Below are 19984 nucleotides of genomic sequence, written 5' to 3'. Positions count from 1 at the left end.
CAGCCTTGACGACGGAAATCTCCGATTGGCTCAACGTCCGTCTTAACAGTACTCATCCATGTATTGACTTGTCTGCCCCGACACTTTTTCTATCCTGAAAGTGTGTTTCAGCATAAAGTCATGGTTTTATTTTGCAGGTAACAGGGGTACAGCGTTGTTCCGAAGCAATGTTTCGTCTGACAACGTTGATGGATGGAGTTGTTTGACTGTCGGTCTCGCAATTACAAATGAAGTATTTACCTCAGGCATTGAAATCATATACCTCTGTTACTTTTAGAGACTAGGTCTCATAACCGTACAGAAATACAGAAGGGCTTCATATATGCAGGACTGTGTTTTGATATGAATCTACTTCCTTGTCCACAGGGTTCTTTGAACTTGAGCAAAAAAAGTAGAAGTGGCAGCTATGTGGAAACGAATTTCACCGCTACAACTACCATTTATGTCTATAATAGATCTAGGATATTTGAAATTATCTTAGACCTCTACTTTTCTGTGGTTGAGAGTGAGAGGTATAGGAGATAATTTTCAAACTACGAGGGATGGGTGGTTGCAGCTACTCTGAGTAACGTGTTTTGCACCTTCTGAGAAGGACTTCAAGTAGAGCCACATTGTCGAAGTCTGTTGAGTCGGAATCAGGGGAAAGCCCGGGAAGACATTATTAATCTTTTTTATAAATGGACATACAACACCAAAATGAAAAGACACGTAGCCGTCCCAAAACACGAAGAGCCAAGCCTCCATACCCCTACACACGGTTCTTTTGAAAGTCAAAAATTGGTCAGATGCATCAATGTCAATGCGTCGAAAACAAAGGAGCTGCTGATCTCCCGATCGAAAGTGCCACACATACACCCCAACTTCATCTATATGAATGAAGCTATAAAGAGAGTTAATAAGCCTCGTCTCCTTGGTATCTAATTCTCAACAGATCTCTCTTAGAAAACACACCTCGATCCAGTGAGAAACTCCTGCGAGAGAAAGCTGGGGATGACTTTTACTACAAAAGCCTTTTACCGCCCATTTCCTTCATCCTATTTAAGATCATCCCCCCCCCCCCCATGTGCCGACCGACAAGACATGCACCACGCACACAGCTCGGTCCAATTAACTTCGGCTGACACGCCGAGAACAAACTACTGTTCTCTGATTTTTCTCTGTAGACAGAGTCCAACAGTTGATTTCTGTCCTTTGGAAAAAACACGACATATTGAACAGAGACAAATTGAACGGCCGTTCTGTAGACATGAATTTAAACGAATAAATTGAATTCAAACAAACAATTAAATCGAAATAAAAAGTGAAAGTTCTCTAGAAAATTTCCTCGCAAGTACCTAAACATGATAATTTCCTTGCTTTTCGCCGAAAAAAAAAACGGCTAAACGAAGAAAAAATAAATGATTTTGGTTTTCCTTTTTTTTTCTCTCTTAGCAGTCGGCTATGAAGCTTTTTAAACACATATATTTAGTGATATTTTCATGTTCTAACTATATTAATTTTTTTTTTTTTTTTTTTTTTTTTAGCACGCAATGAATATGGCTAATTTCAAGAGCCGTTCTATAGCCAGGCAGAAGAATAGAGATAAACGAGTTGCCGCCTTTTAGTCCCATTATGAACAGCTGTTATTGACACTGACGATTTATTTTTCTAGTGATAATTTATTTTTGTGCTTGCATGCACACTTTATTAGGAATGGTAATTTGTGACCTGATTTTAAAAAGTAGTTACAGATTATAATACACTTAGACTAATAGATTTATTTGGTTAGGCTAATTAAACATGTTGGTGGTTTGCTCACGAATAATTGGTTGATTTGAACCTTTTATCATGCATTCAAATTTATTAAAAAATATTTTGCTCTCCATGCCTCGTGTTGCAAATTTATATCGAATTCTTCAGAAGCAGGGTCTAATAGTTGCTCAATTAAAAGAACTAAATTATTCGGTTCAATAAGATTTTTATTCGGAATAGCGGGGGAGGTACAATTTTTTTTCTTACAAAACGCAATAATTTTTTTATATGCGTGTTTTTAATTTCGTATGATCCAGACAGAAATTTCTGGGGGAGGAGGGCAAATTTCGTACCCCTACTCCTAAACACGACCCTTCATAGTTTATACTTCTGTGCAATCGACTAATCAAAAATTAACAAAAGAGAATTAATTAAGCAACTGCTCTTAAAAAACGCACTAAGATTTGTCTATGTGCGTATTTGTTATGTTTTAAACAGCCAGGCAAATATTTTGGAGCAGAAGGGGGGGAAGGTCAAACCAAGATCAGCTGTGGTAATTTAAAATGTGTGTGACAACAATTCGGAAAACATATATACTTCATCCATTCAAGCTGATTGAAGTCAATTGATTAGGTTAATCTGTTTTCTCCTATCTTATTTGGTGACCAAGAACCAATGTCAAATGTCTTTTGGTGCCCAATGTCCTTTTTAGTAGTTAGAAATTAAATTTTTGGATATTAGGCTTGACATATATGTATGTCTAAAAATATCCTCTTCTTTTAACAGTTAAATCCTGACCTGAAAGCAAATGCAATAAGCAACCAAAATTTAAAAAGAACTGAGAAATTTTTTGCCGTTTCCTCTCTCCTTCAAAATTGAGGTTCATATAACATGCCGCCTTTTGAACCACCGCTGTTGAAATTTCTTAATTTTCTCGTGGCGGATAAGACAGTACTAAGCACAGATAATCTAAAGATCATTGGCAATTGCCACGCTTTGTTTTAAATTAAATTTTAAGGCTCTTTGAAAAAAACTGAAACTGACAATCGATAATATTTTGTTTTGTGGGGTGGGAGTGGAAAACTGCTAATTTGCCAACCCCATAGAATATAGTGAAAAATGTCTGTACTAAAGAATTCCAGGGTTTGGGAGTAAAGATATCTAAAGTAGAAATTGTCTTACTCAAAATAAAAAGCTTCCTTCTGTTTATGTAAAAATAAGTTAGAAAAGAGAATATTTCTTTATTAGCTGGTGCCATTATAATTATCCCTTGAGCCCAACTTTTCTTTAAAAACCAGTATTCCCACCTTCAGATTGATTTCTTTTCTTTTCTTTTTTGAATATATTGAGAGACGAACATATATACAAAAAAACATATATACAGGTAAAAAAAAAAAAATCATTTTGTTTATTGTCAAATTTGCTTTTCGTTTTTAGACATAGCTGCAGAATTTATAATCGTTATCCCTAACTCACCGACTTTTCCTTACCTTTTTTGTCGCCTTTTTGTTTGTTTCTCGTATGAATTAAAAAAAAATTGAGCCACTTTTCTATCTTTTCAGAATGTTCAATTACTTACACGTTTTATCAGTATATGTACTCTCGGTGGCAACGGAATAATACAATATCAAAATTCCCCCTCTGGTACACTCCCCACCTTGCATACATAAAACAACGTAAATGGGTGATTGAGCACAGCAAAAAGTATAAAACAAACGCAATATTATACAAGACTTGGCAGCGCAGCGGTAAAAACATTTGCCTGTGGCAATTTAGGTTCGAATCGTAAGACAAATTTTTGTCTTAGTGAAGACTGAAGATAGCTTTAGAGAAAACTAAAAAGTCAAAAATAATAAATGTAAAACATAGATCTTAAACTTGTTTTATGACTGGATCGATCGAATATAAACATCAGCGAAAAGGGTAAGACGGATTGGGCATAACGATCCTTTTAGCTCGTTTTCATCAATCAGCAACTTCTTTCATTTATGCATTTACAATTTGTTCTTGAATATTTAGTCTATTTTAAAAATAAGGTAAAAAATATATATATTTAATTTTGTTATACAAATTTCATCGAGAAAAACTAGAAAAAAAAATAAACAAAGTGACACTAGCGATGAGACTTATTAGAAATATTAGACGCTTAGATGATGAGGCGGTGACCCGTGTGCATATATTAATAGTAGGAAATAAATCATAGAACATGAAAAGCTGCAAAAAATCCGTACGAACACTCGTATCAAGCACCTGAAATTTTCTCAAGCTGCTTATCGAGAAGATCCACTAAGAATGGTATGGATCCAGATGGCGGCCAAGTATTTACTAGGATTTATTTTTAAACTAGTAAATAATTACTGGGATTTATTTTTTGATGCTCAAGTCAACTCTAGCAATTTCTATAGCTCTGGCCTTTCCTCATGTCATTTGCGTCCCATGAAACGCTAAGGATAAGTAATCTTGGATTATTCGAACGTACAACAAAAGTAGAGGCTACTCTGCCTTTCGGCATTCAAAAATTGTCTAATACTCATCAAGTGCTCATCCTCACGGTATTCTTTAGTAAAAGGCGAAAGATTAACTCTATATCTATTTAATTGGTCTTTGTCCGATGGCATTCGTAGTGGCATGTTGGTTTTATGGCAAGTAAGGGAGATGAGCCAGGAAAGGGGCAACAGTTTTCTAGTTTCTCCAGCTCAACGAAGCCTGAGTACGCAGCTAAGCACTTTAATCTGCAGTTATATCTTTCATATATCTGAACAAAATGATTTTCTGAAAATTTTCACCTGTAGTTTTTCCATTAGGCTGCTTAGCTACATGGTAAGTCAATAGGCTATACCGTTCAATGTACTATTTCAAGTTCTTTCTAAATACAATAGGCTAGCCTATTTGCTTCCTTTTCTAATTTTTGTAAACCTTAAAGTAACATGTTTTTCCTCACTCAAATATGGTTAGGCTAAGATATACAGTAATTACATAGTTATGTGTCTTAAAATCAGCATGCAGTTGGGTAGGTGTTAAAAAAAACACATCAAATTTCAAAAGCAGTTTTTGAAAACCTTAGAAACTATTCTAAAATTACGAAAGTGGAAAGTACACCCCTTTGCTTTGGGTACGGCGATAACCTTTAAAGGGAACATCATCGACAGAAAGAACGAGATTTTTTCATTAATCTCTTAATTTGTTCACATAGTTTCCAGATGGTTTTTCATAGTTAGGTCCAACTGTGGAATCGACAAAAATCACCAAATTTCCAGTTTCGTAAATATTGATTATTATCTGTGACTGTGACCCCCCCCCCCCCTTCAAACCTAGGAACGGAGATTGATTGACGAAAGAAAAAATCTCACGGAAAATTTGAGAATGCAGACATTTAAGAATGACCTGTATCCTTGAGGTGGCTTCATCTGATACGGACGTCATTAGGACAAGCATTGGCTAAAACTTGCAAAAGAGAGCGTTGCTGAAAGAACGTTTTCTGAATGACTGACTTCGTCAGTCATCCTGTCGTTCATTGATGTTAAGTAGAATGCATTATCGTGCGGCTCCCACCGACAGTAATGTAAAAATTAACCATTCTTGCCTGTACAAATTGGCATACTTTCATTGTTTGAATAAGGGAGTTTCCTATTAAAATGAACCTTTCCTAGAAAAGTTACGGATTTCAAGGTTTTGTCGAAAGCTGAACTTAAACTCATACTAAGATGAACAGAAAACTCAATACTAAGATGGGGGTCCGTGTGCTTGATAGCGACATCAAGTCAACTGAACGTTTACGTACTCGAGTTAGTTCATTGGAGAAATGTTTTCCAACCCGTCCTTGTCACTTTTTAATCATCTGATGATGCAAAGCACGTGTTCATGAGCAAAAAGAAACTGCTGCGATCGAAAGTATTAATATCCGAGTATTTAATACCAAAACGCAAGCAACTGCTGAACCTGGCACGTGACAAATGGGAAGCTAGGAATGTATGGACTGATGGCGGCCGTGTACTAGCCAAACCGAAGAAACAGCTCAGCCATCTTGAAAATTACGTCATTAAATGATCTGATAAAGTGATCAGTAATGACACGTTGAGTCAATCCTCAGTTCTTTCGTTCATTTGGTTCGCCTGTTTTGTTAGTTAATTTCGTGTCAAAAATGTTTTTGTTTGTTTCGTTATTGAGATATCAAAGAAATCTCACTATTGAGTGTCCTAGAGTGTTATCATGAATCGTATGACCAGTAGGCTTTCAGATTTAGAAAGTAATCGACTGTATGTTCACCAATTATTATCCACTCCTATACCAAATGATAATTCAAGTGAAAGAAATAATGCGTAAGCAATGAAAGCTAGTAATTTTGTGGATATTCAGTCGCTGAAGAAATGGTCCGTCAAAGAGGATATTATTTTTGCATTTTGGAATTGCCAAGGCCTTAGGACTGCGTACCCTACACTCTGTAACATATTAATTGAAATGCAAGAAACACCGTTAGTAATAGGACTATGTGAGACGTTTGCGTCGTATAGGGATAATTTTTGTGCGTGAGATTTCCAGTTTCTAGGATTTGCTAGTGAAAGGAAGGAACGACATGGAACGAGGCAGTCTGGCTTTCTTGATAAAGGAAGGATTTTCGTATTGGGTGAGGAAGGATCTATCGCTATGGACAGGTATAAATAAACTTTGCATACCCTGTTTTCTTGTAGGATTCAGAAAAATTCCTTTGTCTCCTATTTTCAAACACAAAACTTTTTCGCTCTTCGTGCTCAAGTTTGACTTATTGTCACAGTTCTTCAATAAATACTGCTCAATCACAATACGGAATAAGCTCTTTTCGTTTTAAGTTTTAGTGCTGCTTAATTCTTTCTGTTGAAAAAACTTGTTTTTTTTTCTCAAGTTATTGCCATAGAAAGTGCGTGTTTAAAAATATTTTAAACTTTAGCTTATAGTCAGGGCGCCAGATTCTGTATCGTGCACCCACCCATGCTGGAAGGTACAAAAATACTGAGGACGGATCCTAGGGTAGTCGACCATGCTGAAAACGAATATCGTTGGGCGCATGTTTGCCGCTTGGGCGTTACTGAGATATAGGCCAAAAACACCAAATTTAGCCTATTACTAAGTGTGACGATTCAGAATTTTTTTGCGAGTTATCGGGTTGAGGAATCCGGTGTAATGTTATATCAGTCGGAAGAAGAGAACTAGATCTACAAGAATGTGATTTTTAAATTGAAAAAAAAAAAACACTATTTTTTCTCTATTTACTGCAGTTTCAAAATAAGTGCTGTAAAATTTGAAAAATATCTCAAAGAAAGGCTAAAAACTCGAAATTTCTTCAAGGTAACAGATTTTTTTTTCATATTTGAAAAGAAAGTTCATTCAATTCCGTACAATTTGAGCTAAAAAAATATAAACTTTTTATTTTTAAATGGTCTGCGATTTTATTTTTTTGGTCACTGAAATGATCAAGAGCCTTATCGTGAAAAGGGACATAATTTTTTTTTCTATCGTGAAAAGGGTAGGAATACTTCAAACTTCCTAACTTTTTAAAAATTTTAACTTTTACTTGAAAATAAAAATAGGTTAAAAAAATATGTTGACTATAAAAAGTTTTTTTTTTTTAGAATGGACGAATATGTTTTCTGGTGTACTAAGGTGTCTGCAATTACCTTTTGGGACCTGATTTGCCACTGGTACGACTGAGCCATTTACTACATGAAAGAATTATGCTTCACAGATGGATTCAGTCGGCGCACTGGTGCTGTCTTACTCGGCCTGCCCGTAAAATTGGGTAATAGTAACTGATTAGGGACCTGTTGCAACTAAAAGTAAAAGGGATCAAATAAAACTTTCAAAAATATTCATCATTTTCTTCTTCCGAAAACTCAGATGAGGCAAGGTCAGACCCCTGCATACACTCCTTGTTCCGCGACAGGAGTATAAGCTGCAGCATCCTTACATTTTTGAGCAGCTAAAGTCTTTCCTGCATGTTCCACTTTCGCATCTGCAGTAAGCTTCCAGGCTTGATGCTTCTTTACAGCTTGAGACAACCGCATCTACTCCCCCTTCAGCTATCTTCCATCCATGGAGGAGTGGATCTGGAATGCTCGGCCGAGCCTGTACTGACGACAAGATTATCCATGTAGCGAATATGGCTCTTCGTATGCTTGGCTCGAAGGTGTCGTGCAGTCTTCTCACATCTTGTTTCTGGCACCAAATGTGAGCCCTTACACTGGCCATTGAATTGAATCAGCACAGGGAGTGAAAAGTAAATACCCGGATGACTTCAAAAACGTAATCCTACGGACGGGAGGCTTTCACCTCCTCAACTATTTCAAGGCAGTTGGTAAGATAATGGACAGCTCCAGACTCAAAGAGATTATAGTGCAGGCAAAGCTGCTGCTTTCTGGTACTTGCAAAAAGGTATTTCAAGGGAAGGCTACTACCAACCTATCAATGCTTACTGCATACTGTGCGAGGTCTTGCTAGCCCTCTAATGGGAGTCCTTGGAAGAGTATTACTCCAAAGCACAAGAAGACTTATCTCGTCTGGACCGGCTGGGTAGTGCCATTGAGTTATTTAGAACTTCATTGGCAAACGGTGCTAACGTGCGAACTGCACTTCAGGAGGCAAACGATACGATTAATCACTTTGGCTCCCATAATGAATGCCTTCAATACCCTGCAAAATGCGTCACCCACGTTTGCTTTCTGGCGGCGGTTCTTGAAAATACTTGAAATAGCGATGCAATTCATTCATGCTGAACGAGACTGTGACTGGGAGTCTCATTTGACAGCAACAGCTCTGATGTTGCCATACTTGGCGGTGGCTGACCATCCTCAGTATACAAGACGTCTCATACAGTAGCTATCAGACATACACCACGAACCTTTCCTGATGTACACAGGAAGTTAATGAAAGGATACTTCACAGTAAAGAGAACGCACACCAGGTTCACGGCCACTTGGTCCGATCAGATACTGAAATGTACAGTGAACAAGGATGCAAAGACGACGGCTGGAATAACACAAGAACAAATGAATGCGAGACAGACTGAAGCTTGGATTCTTATTTTACTGATTTCGGCTGCCATCTGCAATGGTTTCCTGCAAGTAGTGAACGTATCCACAGATACATTAAAAAATCACGAAGATAGTCATTCGGCTACGACGCGATTACAACTTTCACGAGATAGAGTTCAAGACATTTTCACTACATGTGGCAATCCGTTCAGCTGAGTGGATTTCGACCTAGTGAATATTGTGACGTCAGAAGTTGTGGACGACGAGAAGATCGTTTCTGATATTACTTGCGTAGCCACAAAAGGAAAAGAGGTGGTTGAGGATTTTCTGTGCAACAGAAAAGACGATATGAAAAAGGTTTCATTCCGAACTTTCCCTTCAGAGAGAAAAATTCAGAAAGTGAAGGGAGTCCCTAGAACCGATCTCCTGAGCTCTGAAGTAACAGCCTTGAAGAGAATCATTACTGCTCAGTTGGGCTACGGCGAAGAAAAGGAGAAAGCAGTTGCAAAGATCTTCACAAAACAGATTCTTCCTTTCCCTCCATCCATTTTTGAACATCTTCCGTAACAATCAACCAAGACATCCTCTGGCTAGAAAATGAGGCCAGGGAACAAAGCTGTGCTGTTGAACTGACTTGCAGCTTGGCCGGCGACTTTGAAATCCAAATAAACAACATCTGTTACAGTGCACATCATTGACCTAATGTCCAAGATAAGGTCATATTGGCCTGCCAGGTTTGAAACAATCAAATCTTTCGTGGAAAGATTACTTCTATCGTTGCTGTACGATCTTCCAGTGGGTATTCCTGAAGTCCACATTGTCGCAGATCGGTACGACGGGCTGTTTGGGAATGTCAGGAACACGGGAGAGTCAATCTCCTTGAAATCACCATGCAGACTCTGACGAGGGAAAGGGAAAAACTTCCAGATTTCCGCTCTTAGCACAATTGAAGAATGGGATGCCGTACTTGCAAGCTCAGCGTCTAAAAGCCGGCTCTTCGAAATTTTGTATGAAACCTGGGGGCAGATGAGTGATCAGCTTCCGAGTACACTCATCCTTTTTATCTCAGGTGGGTTCAAGGAGAGATTCAAAGCGTCCCCGGTCAAGCGTGGCTGCAGTTCAACTTTACCAGAACATTGTGACTACGAGGAATGCTTGTCCTCCACCCACAAGAGGCTGACCCACGCCTTATCACACATGCCAGGTACGCTAGCTGTTACGTTTGTAGCATCGTTGTGCGTGCCAACGACACAAATGTGGCAGTAGCCTGTGCTCATTTTTTTGAAGAGCTTCATGCTGAAGGACTGAGCAAAGTTTTCTTGAAGTTTCCGACTTACATTATCCCAGTACACGAGCTGGCGGATGGAGTCCACTTGTCCAAAGAGGAGCAGATTATGTTACCGTTCGTGCACTGTCTGTCAGGGTGTGACACAACGAACTTTTTCTTCGGTGTCAGGAAATCTTCTTCCTTAAACACCGCGGCGTCTCAAACTTTTGCCTCAAAAATGGTGTCCGTGACGTAGCGGATGAAGGATGCAGAAGGGAAGCTTTCAGTCGACGCATTTAGAGAAGTTTAGGTCCTATCAAAATCCACGGTCATTCAAATGTACGGTAAACAGGCCAGATTCAATTCATTGGCCATTGTAAGGGCCTACATTTGGTGCCAGAAACGCGATGTGAGAAGACTGCAACCCTGTGACGACAAGCTCGAGACGTGGTCGGCTGAGCATTCTCAAGCTGTAAAGAAGTATCAATCCTGGAAGCTTACTGCAGATGCAAAAGTGGAAGATGCAGGAAAGACTGTAGCTGCTCAAAAATGAAAGGATGCTGCAGCTTATGCCCCTGCCACAGAACGAGGAGGGCATGCAGGGAGTCTAACCTTGCCTCAACTGAATTCTTGGAAGAAGAAAATGAGGAAAATTTTTGAGTTTTATTTGATAACTTTTACTTTTAATTACAACAGGTATCTAATCGGTTACTATTACCCAATTTTACGGGCAGGCCGAGTAAGACAACTTTAGCGTGCCGACTGAATCCATCTGTGAAGCAGAATTCTTTCATGTAGTAAATAGCTCAGTCGTATCAGTGGCAAATCAGGTCCCAAAAAGGTCATTGCAGACGCCTTAGTACACCAGAAAACATAATCGTCCATTATAAAAAAAAACATATTTTTAGTCAACATTTCTTAAACCTGTTTTAATTTTTAAGTAAAATTCAAAAATTTTAAACAGTTAGGAAGTTTGAAGTGTTCCTACCCTTTGAAGAAAAAAAAATTGTGTCCCATTTCACTTTATGGCTAGTGATCATTTCAGTGACACTACAAAAAAAATCGCAGACCTTTTAAAAATAAAAATAGTTTATATTTTTATAGCTCAAATTGTACGGAACTGAATGAACTTTTTTTTCGAATATGATAAAAAAGTTTGTTACCTTGAAGAAATTTTGAGTTTTTAGCCTTTCTTTGAGCAATTTGTCGAATTTTAAAGCACTTGTTTTGAAACTGCAGTAAATAGAGAAAAAAATTGTTTTTTTTTTCAATTTAAAAATCATATTCTTGTAGATCTAGATCTCTTCTTTTGATTGATATAACATTTCACCGGATTCCTCAACCCAATAACTCGCGAAAAATCCTGAATCGTCACACTTATTTATAGGCTAAATTTGGCGTTTTTGGCCTATATCTCAGATACAGGCCAAAATATATATTTTTATAAAAATAAAAATAGTTTATATTTTTATAGCTCAAATTGTACGGAACTGAATGAACTTTTTTTTCGAATATGATAAAAAAGTTTGTTACCTTGAAGAAATTTTGAGTTTTTAGCCTTTCTTTGAGCAATTTGTCGAATTTTAAAGCACTTGTTTTGAAACTGCAGTAAATAGAGAAAAAAATTGTTTTTTTTTTCAATTTAAAAATCATATTCTTGTAGATCTAGATCTCTTCTTTTGATTGATATAACATTTCACCGGATTCCTCAACCCAATAGCTCGCGAAAAATCCTGAATCGTCACACTTATTTATAGGCTAAATTTGGCGTTTTTGGCCTATATCTCAGATACGCCCCAGCGGCAGACATGCGCGCGCCCAACGATATTCGTTTTCGGCATGGTCGACTACCCTAGAATCGGTCCTCAGCATTTCTTTTACCTTCCGGCATGGATACACGATACAGAATCTGGCGACATGACTATAAGTTACCGGCCATTAAAAGGATCGTAAGAAAATGACGCATTTGCATAAATGCGAGAACGGAATTTCGAGGCATCTCTTGTAATCTGAGGCCTGACTACTTGGCTTTTAAAGGAAAATTATATGTGACAACTTGTATATCTCTTAGTTCAGTTGAGACATCCAGTGAGAAAGAATTTGGGTCTGTTGATTGAAAAGAAAAAGTTGTTTGAAGAAAATTATATTTGAAAACTTGTAGTTGTTCAGTTGAGACATTCACATTTGTCCAGTGAGGAAGAATTTGAGTTAGTTGATTTAAGGTAAGCTTAACAGTCTTAGCTTGGAATTTGAAACTTTTACCGCACCTATTGTAACATCCATGATTTGCAATTATCATAGCATATTGATCATTTATATTTAATATCAGATACCGTTTTCCACGGAAGAGCTGAAATATACAAAAATGTTTGGCCACTTGAGCTAGGAACACAGAGAATAGTGAAAACTCCATTGCATGTCACACTTGCCTGATGGATCATTAACTATATATATTATAGCATTGAAAATATATATTGAATGCAACCCTCTCTTTCTGTGTCCACGGAGAACCGTAACTTTAAATGATTCTTAAGGTGAAAGATCAACAGTCACATCCTTGGATTCATAGTCAAAACATTTTTTCCTCGTCTTTGATCTTGTGGTTTTAAAGACTATATCGTTGAGCCCAACCTCTTCTATCAATTCCCTCAATGCACCAGTGCAGATTGAAAACAACTCTTACTGTAGTCATTTTACCACTTTAGGAATTTCTTTTGCCACCTATAAATTTGTAGTTATAGGCGTATTCTTCCATCTCCCCCATCGCTTGGAGACTTTCTCCAAGTTCAACATGAACAGCTACAGAGAATGTAAGACAAATAAAAATTACCAGAAAAAAAAGAATTTTGGAATTTCCTTCCAATATTCGAAAAAAATATGCAGAAGATGTGCTCCATAATAATTAAGCGTTCACTTTTACAATTTTATTTCAGTTCTCTTTTTGCTCGGGGTATGAGTGGTCATTACAGGATTCGATAAAAGTTAACATTGGGAATGTGTATGTGCTTAGGGGGCGGATATTAAACCCGGCGATAAACTTATGAGACATTTCAAGTTTTTTTTTTAACAAAACAGATAGAGGAAGGTCTTAGTCTGAACAAACCAAGAGGGATGTTCACCCCCAAGCAGTTTTTTTTGACTCTATAAAGGATAGAAAACTTATAATTTGTTATCGAAAGAACCCCCTCCAAATTTCTTAGGAAAACACTTCCATTTGAAGTGGATTTGAACTCTGCCATTTTCTAGCCCTTATTTGAGCTGCATCTTGAGGGAAGAAATATTTTTTTTTATTTAATTTCTGCATTGTGGTTCAGCCCAAGGTTCAAATAAGTTTCAGGCCAATCGACAAAATTTCATATTTTTTTTAGCTACCTTTGTTACGGGAGGGATTGTTTTCAAGAGTAATAATCTTTCGAAAAATAGTTCTCTTTGCCCAGAACTTACGAACACAAGCTACAAACTTTTTAGTAAATAAGTTTGGGTGGCTCAGTTCCAAACCCATAGCTACTCCTCCTTCCCAAAGCGAAATGTTGATTATATTTTAGACCAATAAAATAATTCCTGAAAGTTTCATGCCACTGGACTCACATGATCAAACATCCTCCTCTAAATAAAAAAAAAGGTTTTTTTTTACTGAAAGTAAGGAGCAACATTAAAACTTAAAGTGAACAGAAATTACTCCATAAATGAAAGGGGTTTTTCCTCCTCAACACCCCGCTCTTTACGCTAAAGTTTGACTCTTTCTCTTAACTCTACTTTTTAAAACAGTAAAAAACTTTAGCGTAAAGAGCGGGGCGTTGAGGAGTAAAAGCCCCTTCCATATACGAAGTAATTTCATTCGTTTTAAGTTTTAATCTCGCTCCTTACTTTCAAGTATAAAAAACTTGTTTTTTTTTTATTAAACAGTTCGTGGTAACGGACTGTAGTAAGGAGCGACCCGGCTCAATAGTAACCAAAACTCTAAAAATGGAATTTTGGTACCAATAGCTACATCAAAAGAATTGCATTTTAATGCTGATTTTAAATATATAAGTTTCATCAAGTTTAGTTTTACCCATCAAAAGTTACGAGCCTGAGAAAATTTGCGTTATTTTAGAAAATAGGAGGAAACACCCCCTAAAAGTCATAGAATCTTAACGAAAATCACACCGTCAGATTCAGTGTATCAGAGAACACTACTGTAGAAGTCTATCTACAAAAATGTGGAATTTATTTTTTTTGCCAGAAGGCAGATCACGGATGCGTGTTTATTTGTTTATTTGTTGTTGTTTTTTCCCAGGGGCGATCGTATCGACCCAGTTCTCCCAGAATGTTGCGAAAGGGCTCATTCTAATGGAAATAAAAAGTTCTAGTGCCCTTTTTAAGTGACAAAAAAAAATTGGAGGGCACCTAGGCCCCCTCCCACGCTAATCATTTTCCCAAAGTCAACGGATCAAAATTCTGAGATAGCCATTTTATTCAGCGTAGTCGAAAAACCTTATAACTATGTCTTTGGGGATGACGTACTCCCCCACAGTCCCCGTGGGAGGGGTTACAAGTTCAAAACTTTGACCAGTGCTTACTTATAGTAATGGTTATCGGGAAGTGTACAGGCGTTTTCAGGAGGATTTTTTTGGTTGGAGGCAGGGGTTGTCATGGGGGAAGAAAATTTCCATGAAGGGAGCGCAGGATTTACTAGCTTTACTTTAAAAAAAAAAAAAAACAATGAAAAAATAAATATGAAAAAGTTTTTTTTTCAGCTGGAAGTAAGCAGCAGCATTAAAACTTAAAACGAACTGAAATTATTACCCATATGAGGTGCTCACCTTCTCCTAATACCTCGCTCTTTACGCTAAAGCATTTTTAGTAGTTTCAACTATTTGTTCTGCGGCTTTTGTGATTCAGGGGTCATTCTTAATGAATTGGGACACAATTTAAGCTTTAGTGTAAAGAGCGAGGTACTGACGAGGAGGCGAACCTCTCATATATCATGAAAAGAGAAATCACCAATGCAACAGCACAAACACAAAAAAAAACATAAAACACATGAAAGAAACAGAAGGAGAAAAGGAAGACTGTTTTCCTAAATTAGTGACTAATATAGACCAGCACTTGAATGAGGCCTTAACCCTACTCATCCATAAAAGGTCTTAGACGACTGTATATTAGCTGAGATTAAAAATCTCAACTAAATTAAAAATTGAAACTTAGTTAAAATTGAAAATAAATATGACATTTTTTTCTTAGCCTACTTGTAATCTAGCTTCTAGTAGTTCCTGTAGTACTCGTAATCAAACTCAAAATTCAACCAAAATCACGCAAAAAAAACAATTTCAATAAAACAATGTAATAAAAACATGAGAATACAAAAGTTCTTTACGTAAGCTAATTTATAAGTTACGTATATCTTTTACTTATAAAAAGATTCGTAAAAAATTCAAAGTTCTAGTTGCCTTTTTAATTAACCGAAAATCGGAAGGCAACTAGGCTTCCTCCCCCGCTCTTTTTTTCTCAAAATCATCCGTTCAAAATTATGAGAAAGCTATTTAGCCAAAAAAAAAAAAATATACAAATTTTGTTTTAATTATTTCTCTGCGGAGAGCCAAAATCAAAACATACATTGATTCAAAAACGTTGAGAAATTAGATATAAAAAACAAGTTTTTTAAATGAAAGTAAGGAGCGACATTAAAACTTAATACAAACAGAAATTACTCCGTATATGAAAGGGACTTTTCCTTCTCAACGCCCCGCTCTTTACGCTAAAGTTGTTTACTGTTTTAAAATGTAGAGTTAAGAGAAAGAGTCAAACTTTAGCGTAAAGAGCGGGGCGTTGAGAAGGAAAATCCCTTTTCATATACGGAATAATTTCTGTTGGTTTTAAGTTTTAATGTCGCTCCTTACTTTCGTTTAAAAAACTTGTTTTTTTTTATATTTAATTTAATGGTAGATAGAAAATTGAAACTTCTACAAAAAGGGTTCTCTGATATGCCGAACCTGATGGTGTGATTTGTTAAGATTGAGGGGCTTTTAGGGGGTGTTTTCCCTATTTTCTAAAATGAGGAAAATTTTCTCAGGATCGTAACTTTTGATTGGTAAGACTAATCTTGATGAAACTTATATATTTAAAATGAACACTAAAATGCGATTCTTTTGGTATCAAAATTCCATTTTTTTAGAGTTTCGATTACTATTACCTTAAATCGCATTTACAGCGAGATAAGGTGGACTGCATCCTCCTGTAGAACATCTCGCTGTTGAATTGATAAGGTGACACAATTAGTGGGTGTGATGGGGTGTGGCCTCCCACTTGAGGCGGGTCGCTCCTTACTTCAGTTCGTTACCACGAACTGTTTGAAAACAGCATTCAGTCCCCTTGGTGACACTTCAGAAAGTTTAATTCCCACTTCTTTCAATAGCCCAATTGCTATTTCCACTGAATCAACAGTTGGCTACTCCAAAAGCAAGGTCAAAATCTCGATTGCAATAAGCTCATGAACGTATACAAAAAAATTATAACGCTGCAGAATAATTATAAACACTTTTTCATTCATAAAAAAAAGCAATAAAATAAATAATTTCAGCAAGAGGCCATCTCACAACACTTGAATGGATAAGATATATTTACGAAGCTTCGATTACAGGATAGGCTTTGCATTTGTCCAGTGTGTAAGAAGGACAAATTGAAACATTTAATGAACAACTACAGTTGTTTAAGTGGCCTGAGAAAGTGTATACTTTTGGTAGCGTTAAAAAGAAAGCTAATGAGCTAGTTAAAACAATAAAAAGTGCTTGTCAAGTCATTTAAGGAGGTATATCAGCGTGAATTTGCAACACGGAAGTACTTCCCATAAAATAGCAGAAAGGATAGGTTTTGGAAAATATAGCTACTTTTTTATCCATTACTGTTAAACACTTCTACCAACCCCTGAACCGCATCCTAAAATCAAATAATATTGTTTGTATAAAGAACGCTGGTGAAACAAAAACAGAACAATAAAAAAAGGTTTATTATGCAAAAAAATGAAGGAAATCATAAGAAATAGCACTGCCTCAGATTGAGGGAGGAGCCTGTGCCCCCGGCATCCCCGTTGTAGTTGTGTCCCTGTGTCCCGGTCGTCATTTATATTCCCTGTGTCCCGGTCGTGATTTGTGTCCGGATGTCCCAGTCTGTAATTTCTCTTTGAGGTTCCCGGTCGTCATTTATATTCACTGTGTCCCGGTGTCCCGGTATGTAATTTCATCAGTTGACAAACATGACGTCAGTTGACAAACAACTTCATGACGCATACAGCTCAATCCTTATAATGACGTCAGTCGACAATCATGACGTCAGTCGACACACAAACATGACGTCACTTGACACACAAACACACACAGACAACTTATTTTTATATATATAGACTAGCTGTTAGGGTGGCGCTTCGCGCCACCCCAACACCTAGTTGGTGGGGCGTTTCGTGCCCCCCCAAGCCCCCCGTGCGCGTAAGTCGTTACGCGCCATATTAGTTACGCGCCATTGTAGTTGTGTCCCTGTTTCCCACTTGTGAATATGGACAAATTGCTTTAATACCACAGTTAACTTGAGATGTTACAGCTTGGATATGATTTTTGAGTTATTAGAATTTGTTTTATACAATACTTATATAAGATTTGGTGGTGATTTGTACAAGCAAATCGTGGGAATTCCCATGGGGGGGGGGGAATGCCAGCCCATTTATAGCTGACTTGTTTTTAAGTCAACTAGAATATAAATATATGATGGATAAGAATAATCCAAATAATTTGAAACATGTTTTGTCAAAAAACAAAAGATATTTAGATGATATTTTGGTCTTAAATTGTAAGGATTTCATTGATATTTCTAAAAATATATATCCATCAGAGCTTACTCTTGAACCTAGTCATGGCGCTGGTCATGAAGATCATTTCTTAGATTTAAATGTTAATATTTGTGATAATAATAAATTAAGTTTTAAAATGTATAATAAAACGGATGATTTTGATTTTGAAGTGATTAGTTTCCCATTCCCTGAAAGTAATATACACTCAAATATCACATATTCTGCGTTTTTCTCACAGTTACTTCGTTATGCAAGGATTTGTAGTAATTATATTGATTTTAAAAATAGATGTAAAATCTTAAGCCAAAAATTGATATCAAGAGGTTTTTCTGCAAATAAATTAACTTGGCAATTTAAAAAATTTAGTTTTCATTATAACGAACTTTTAAATAAATATCAAAAGAATTATCTGGATATACTTAAAGAAATTTCCAACTAATTTCGGAGGTTCGACAAATGATGATGCAGCACCATTTATTTTGAATTGTGTTTCTAATAGAGCGGATTTTTTTAAAAATAGCCACATGGTAAAGATGAATTCCATAATTGTTTAGTTCATTAATTTTTTTTTTTTGCAATGTGTTAATATTTGTGATATGTTCAATTTTATCATATTTAGTTTACCTATTGTTGCTAAAAAGAGGGATATATTAACAGGATAAGCTTGTTTTGCTGTTACTTGGTTGTTTTACAATTGCTGTTTTTTTTTTCATAGGCATGTATTTTGGGGGTGATACCTGACACGGGGATGCCATGGATATTCTGTGGTAGCCACAACACTTGGCTGGGTAGAGAATTTAAAGTGGCAAAACCCTATAGGCCAGTGTATTCTCCTGATGAGCCCTTGTGTTGGGTTGTTGCCTCTGAATTATTTGTCTTTATTATTTTTTCTATTGTTTGGTAGATGACGACTTATACTTATTGACGACATGACTGCCTGTCCATTGATTATTCTTTATGGTTGATTGTGTTTGGCTATGCTGTTTGACCTATGTGATTGTATGGATGAGTAGGGTTAAGGCCTCATTCAAGTGCTGGTCTATATTAATCACTAATTTAGGAAAACAGTCTTCCTTTTCTCCTTCTGTCTTTTTTTTTTTTTTTATATGTATTTGTGCTGTTGCATTGGTGATTTCTCTTTTCATGATATATATATATATATATATATATATATATATATATATATATATATATATATATATATATATATATATATATATATATACTAGCTGTTGGGGTGGCGCTTCGCGCCACCCCAACACCTAGTTGGTGTGGCGCTTCGCGCCCCCCCCCCAAGCCCCCCCGCGCGCGTAAGTCGTTACGCGCCATATTAGTTACGCGCCATTGTAGTTGTGTCCCTGTGTCCCACCTGTGAATATAGATAGATTTATATATGTGTTTCAAACTACGTAAAAATTGCGAATATACAACATTTTTGGCTTTCCCACTACTGGAAGCTTTCCGTTTCCAATTGCCAGCAATTGATCTGAAAATGTTTGACCAGAATCATCGTTTTGCAATCGGACACGCATATTTGTAGTTAATTTTAATATTTTTACGTGTGCCCATAAATTAGAATTTTTTCAGGCAAGCATTCATTTCGTCTGCGGGAGTTAAACTACGTAAAAATTGCGAATATACAACATTCTTGGCTTTCCCATTGTCTGTGCATATACAAAGCCGTATGCACTAATAATGACGTCATATGCAAACGCTTAGCCATTTATTATTTTTATAATTTTTTAGAATATTCGGAAATACTTTTTCAATCAATTCATTTTTGGACGTCACTAAACTACAGAAATCAGCAGGTAGTTGTATACGTCCTGAAATTGAGTCTATCGTATCATAAATGTCTTTTTGTTCCGACGTTAACTTGTAAATGTTATTTTGTACATACGACAATAGATCACTCGTACTGTAACTTTGTTCACGATCCAATTCTACACATGTCGAAACAGCAGCGATACGGTTAGGTGAAGGCATTCCCAAATCCTGAAGAGGTTTGTTTGCCATACGTACGCACAAATCTTCTATAATAACTAAAGTGTCGTTATAAATTTCTGATGTAAAATCAAAAGTCATTTCTGACGTCTCTAACTGTTTTCGATGGAGTATATCTTCGGACATTTTTGACTTATATTTTTCCCATAACTCTGT

General features: G+C 36.7%; 1 protein-coding gene and 1 long non-coding RNA gene across 3 annotated transcripts in view; one reads left to right on the top strand and one right to left on the bottom strand.

Moving 5' to 3' along the window:
* Window positions 1-2341, top strand: part of LOC136034582 (interferon-related developmental regulator 1-like) — a 62463-nt gene extending 60122 nt beyond the window's left edge. The window contains exon 10 of one of the 2 annotated variants that reach the window (XM_065715835.1): window positions 1524-2341. In XM_065715835.1, the coding sequence (XP_065571907.1) occupies window positions 1524-1604 (81 nt within the window). In that variant the 3' untranslated portion in view covers window positions 1605-2341. The remainder of the gene's footprint in view (window positions 1-1523) is intronic. The other variant, XM_065715836.1, reaches the window with a different exon arrangement.
* LOC136034595 (uncharacterized) overlaps window positions 1-19984 on the bottom strand; it is a 254523-nt gene that overhangs the window by 230647 nt on the left and 3892 nt on the right. The window lies entirely within an intron of this gene.

The sequence above is a fragment of the Artemia franciscana genome, chromosome 13 (assembly GCF_032884065.1).
Source record: "Artemia franciscana chromosome 13, ASM3288406v1, whole genome shotgun sequence".
Lineage (NCBI taxonomy): Eukaryota > Metazoa > Arthropoda > Branchiopoda > Anostraca > Artemiidae > Artemia > Artemia franciscana.
This window is presented reverse-complemented; position numbering and strand designations above follow the sequence as displayed.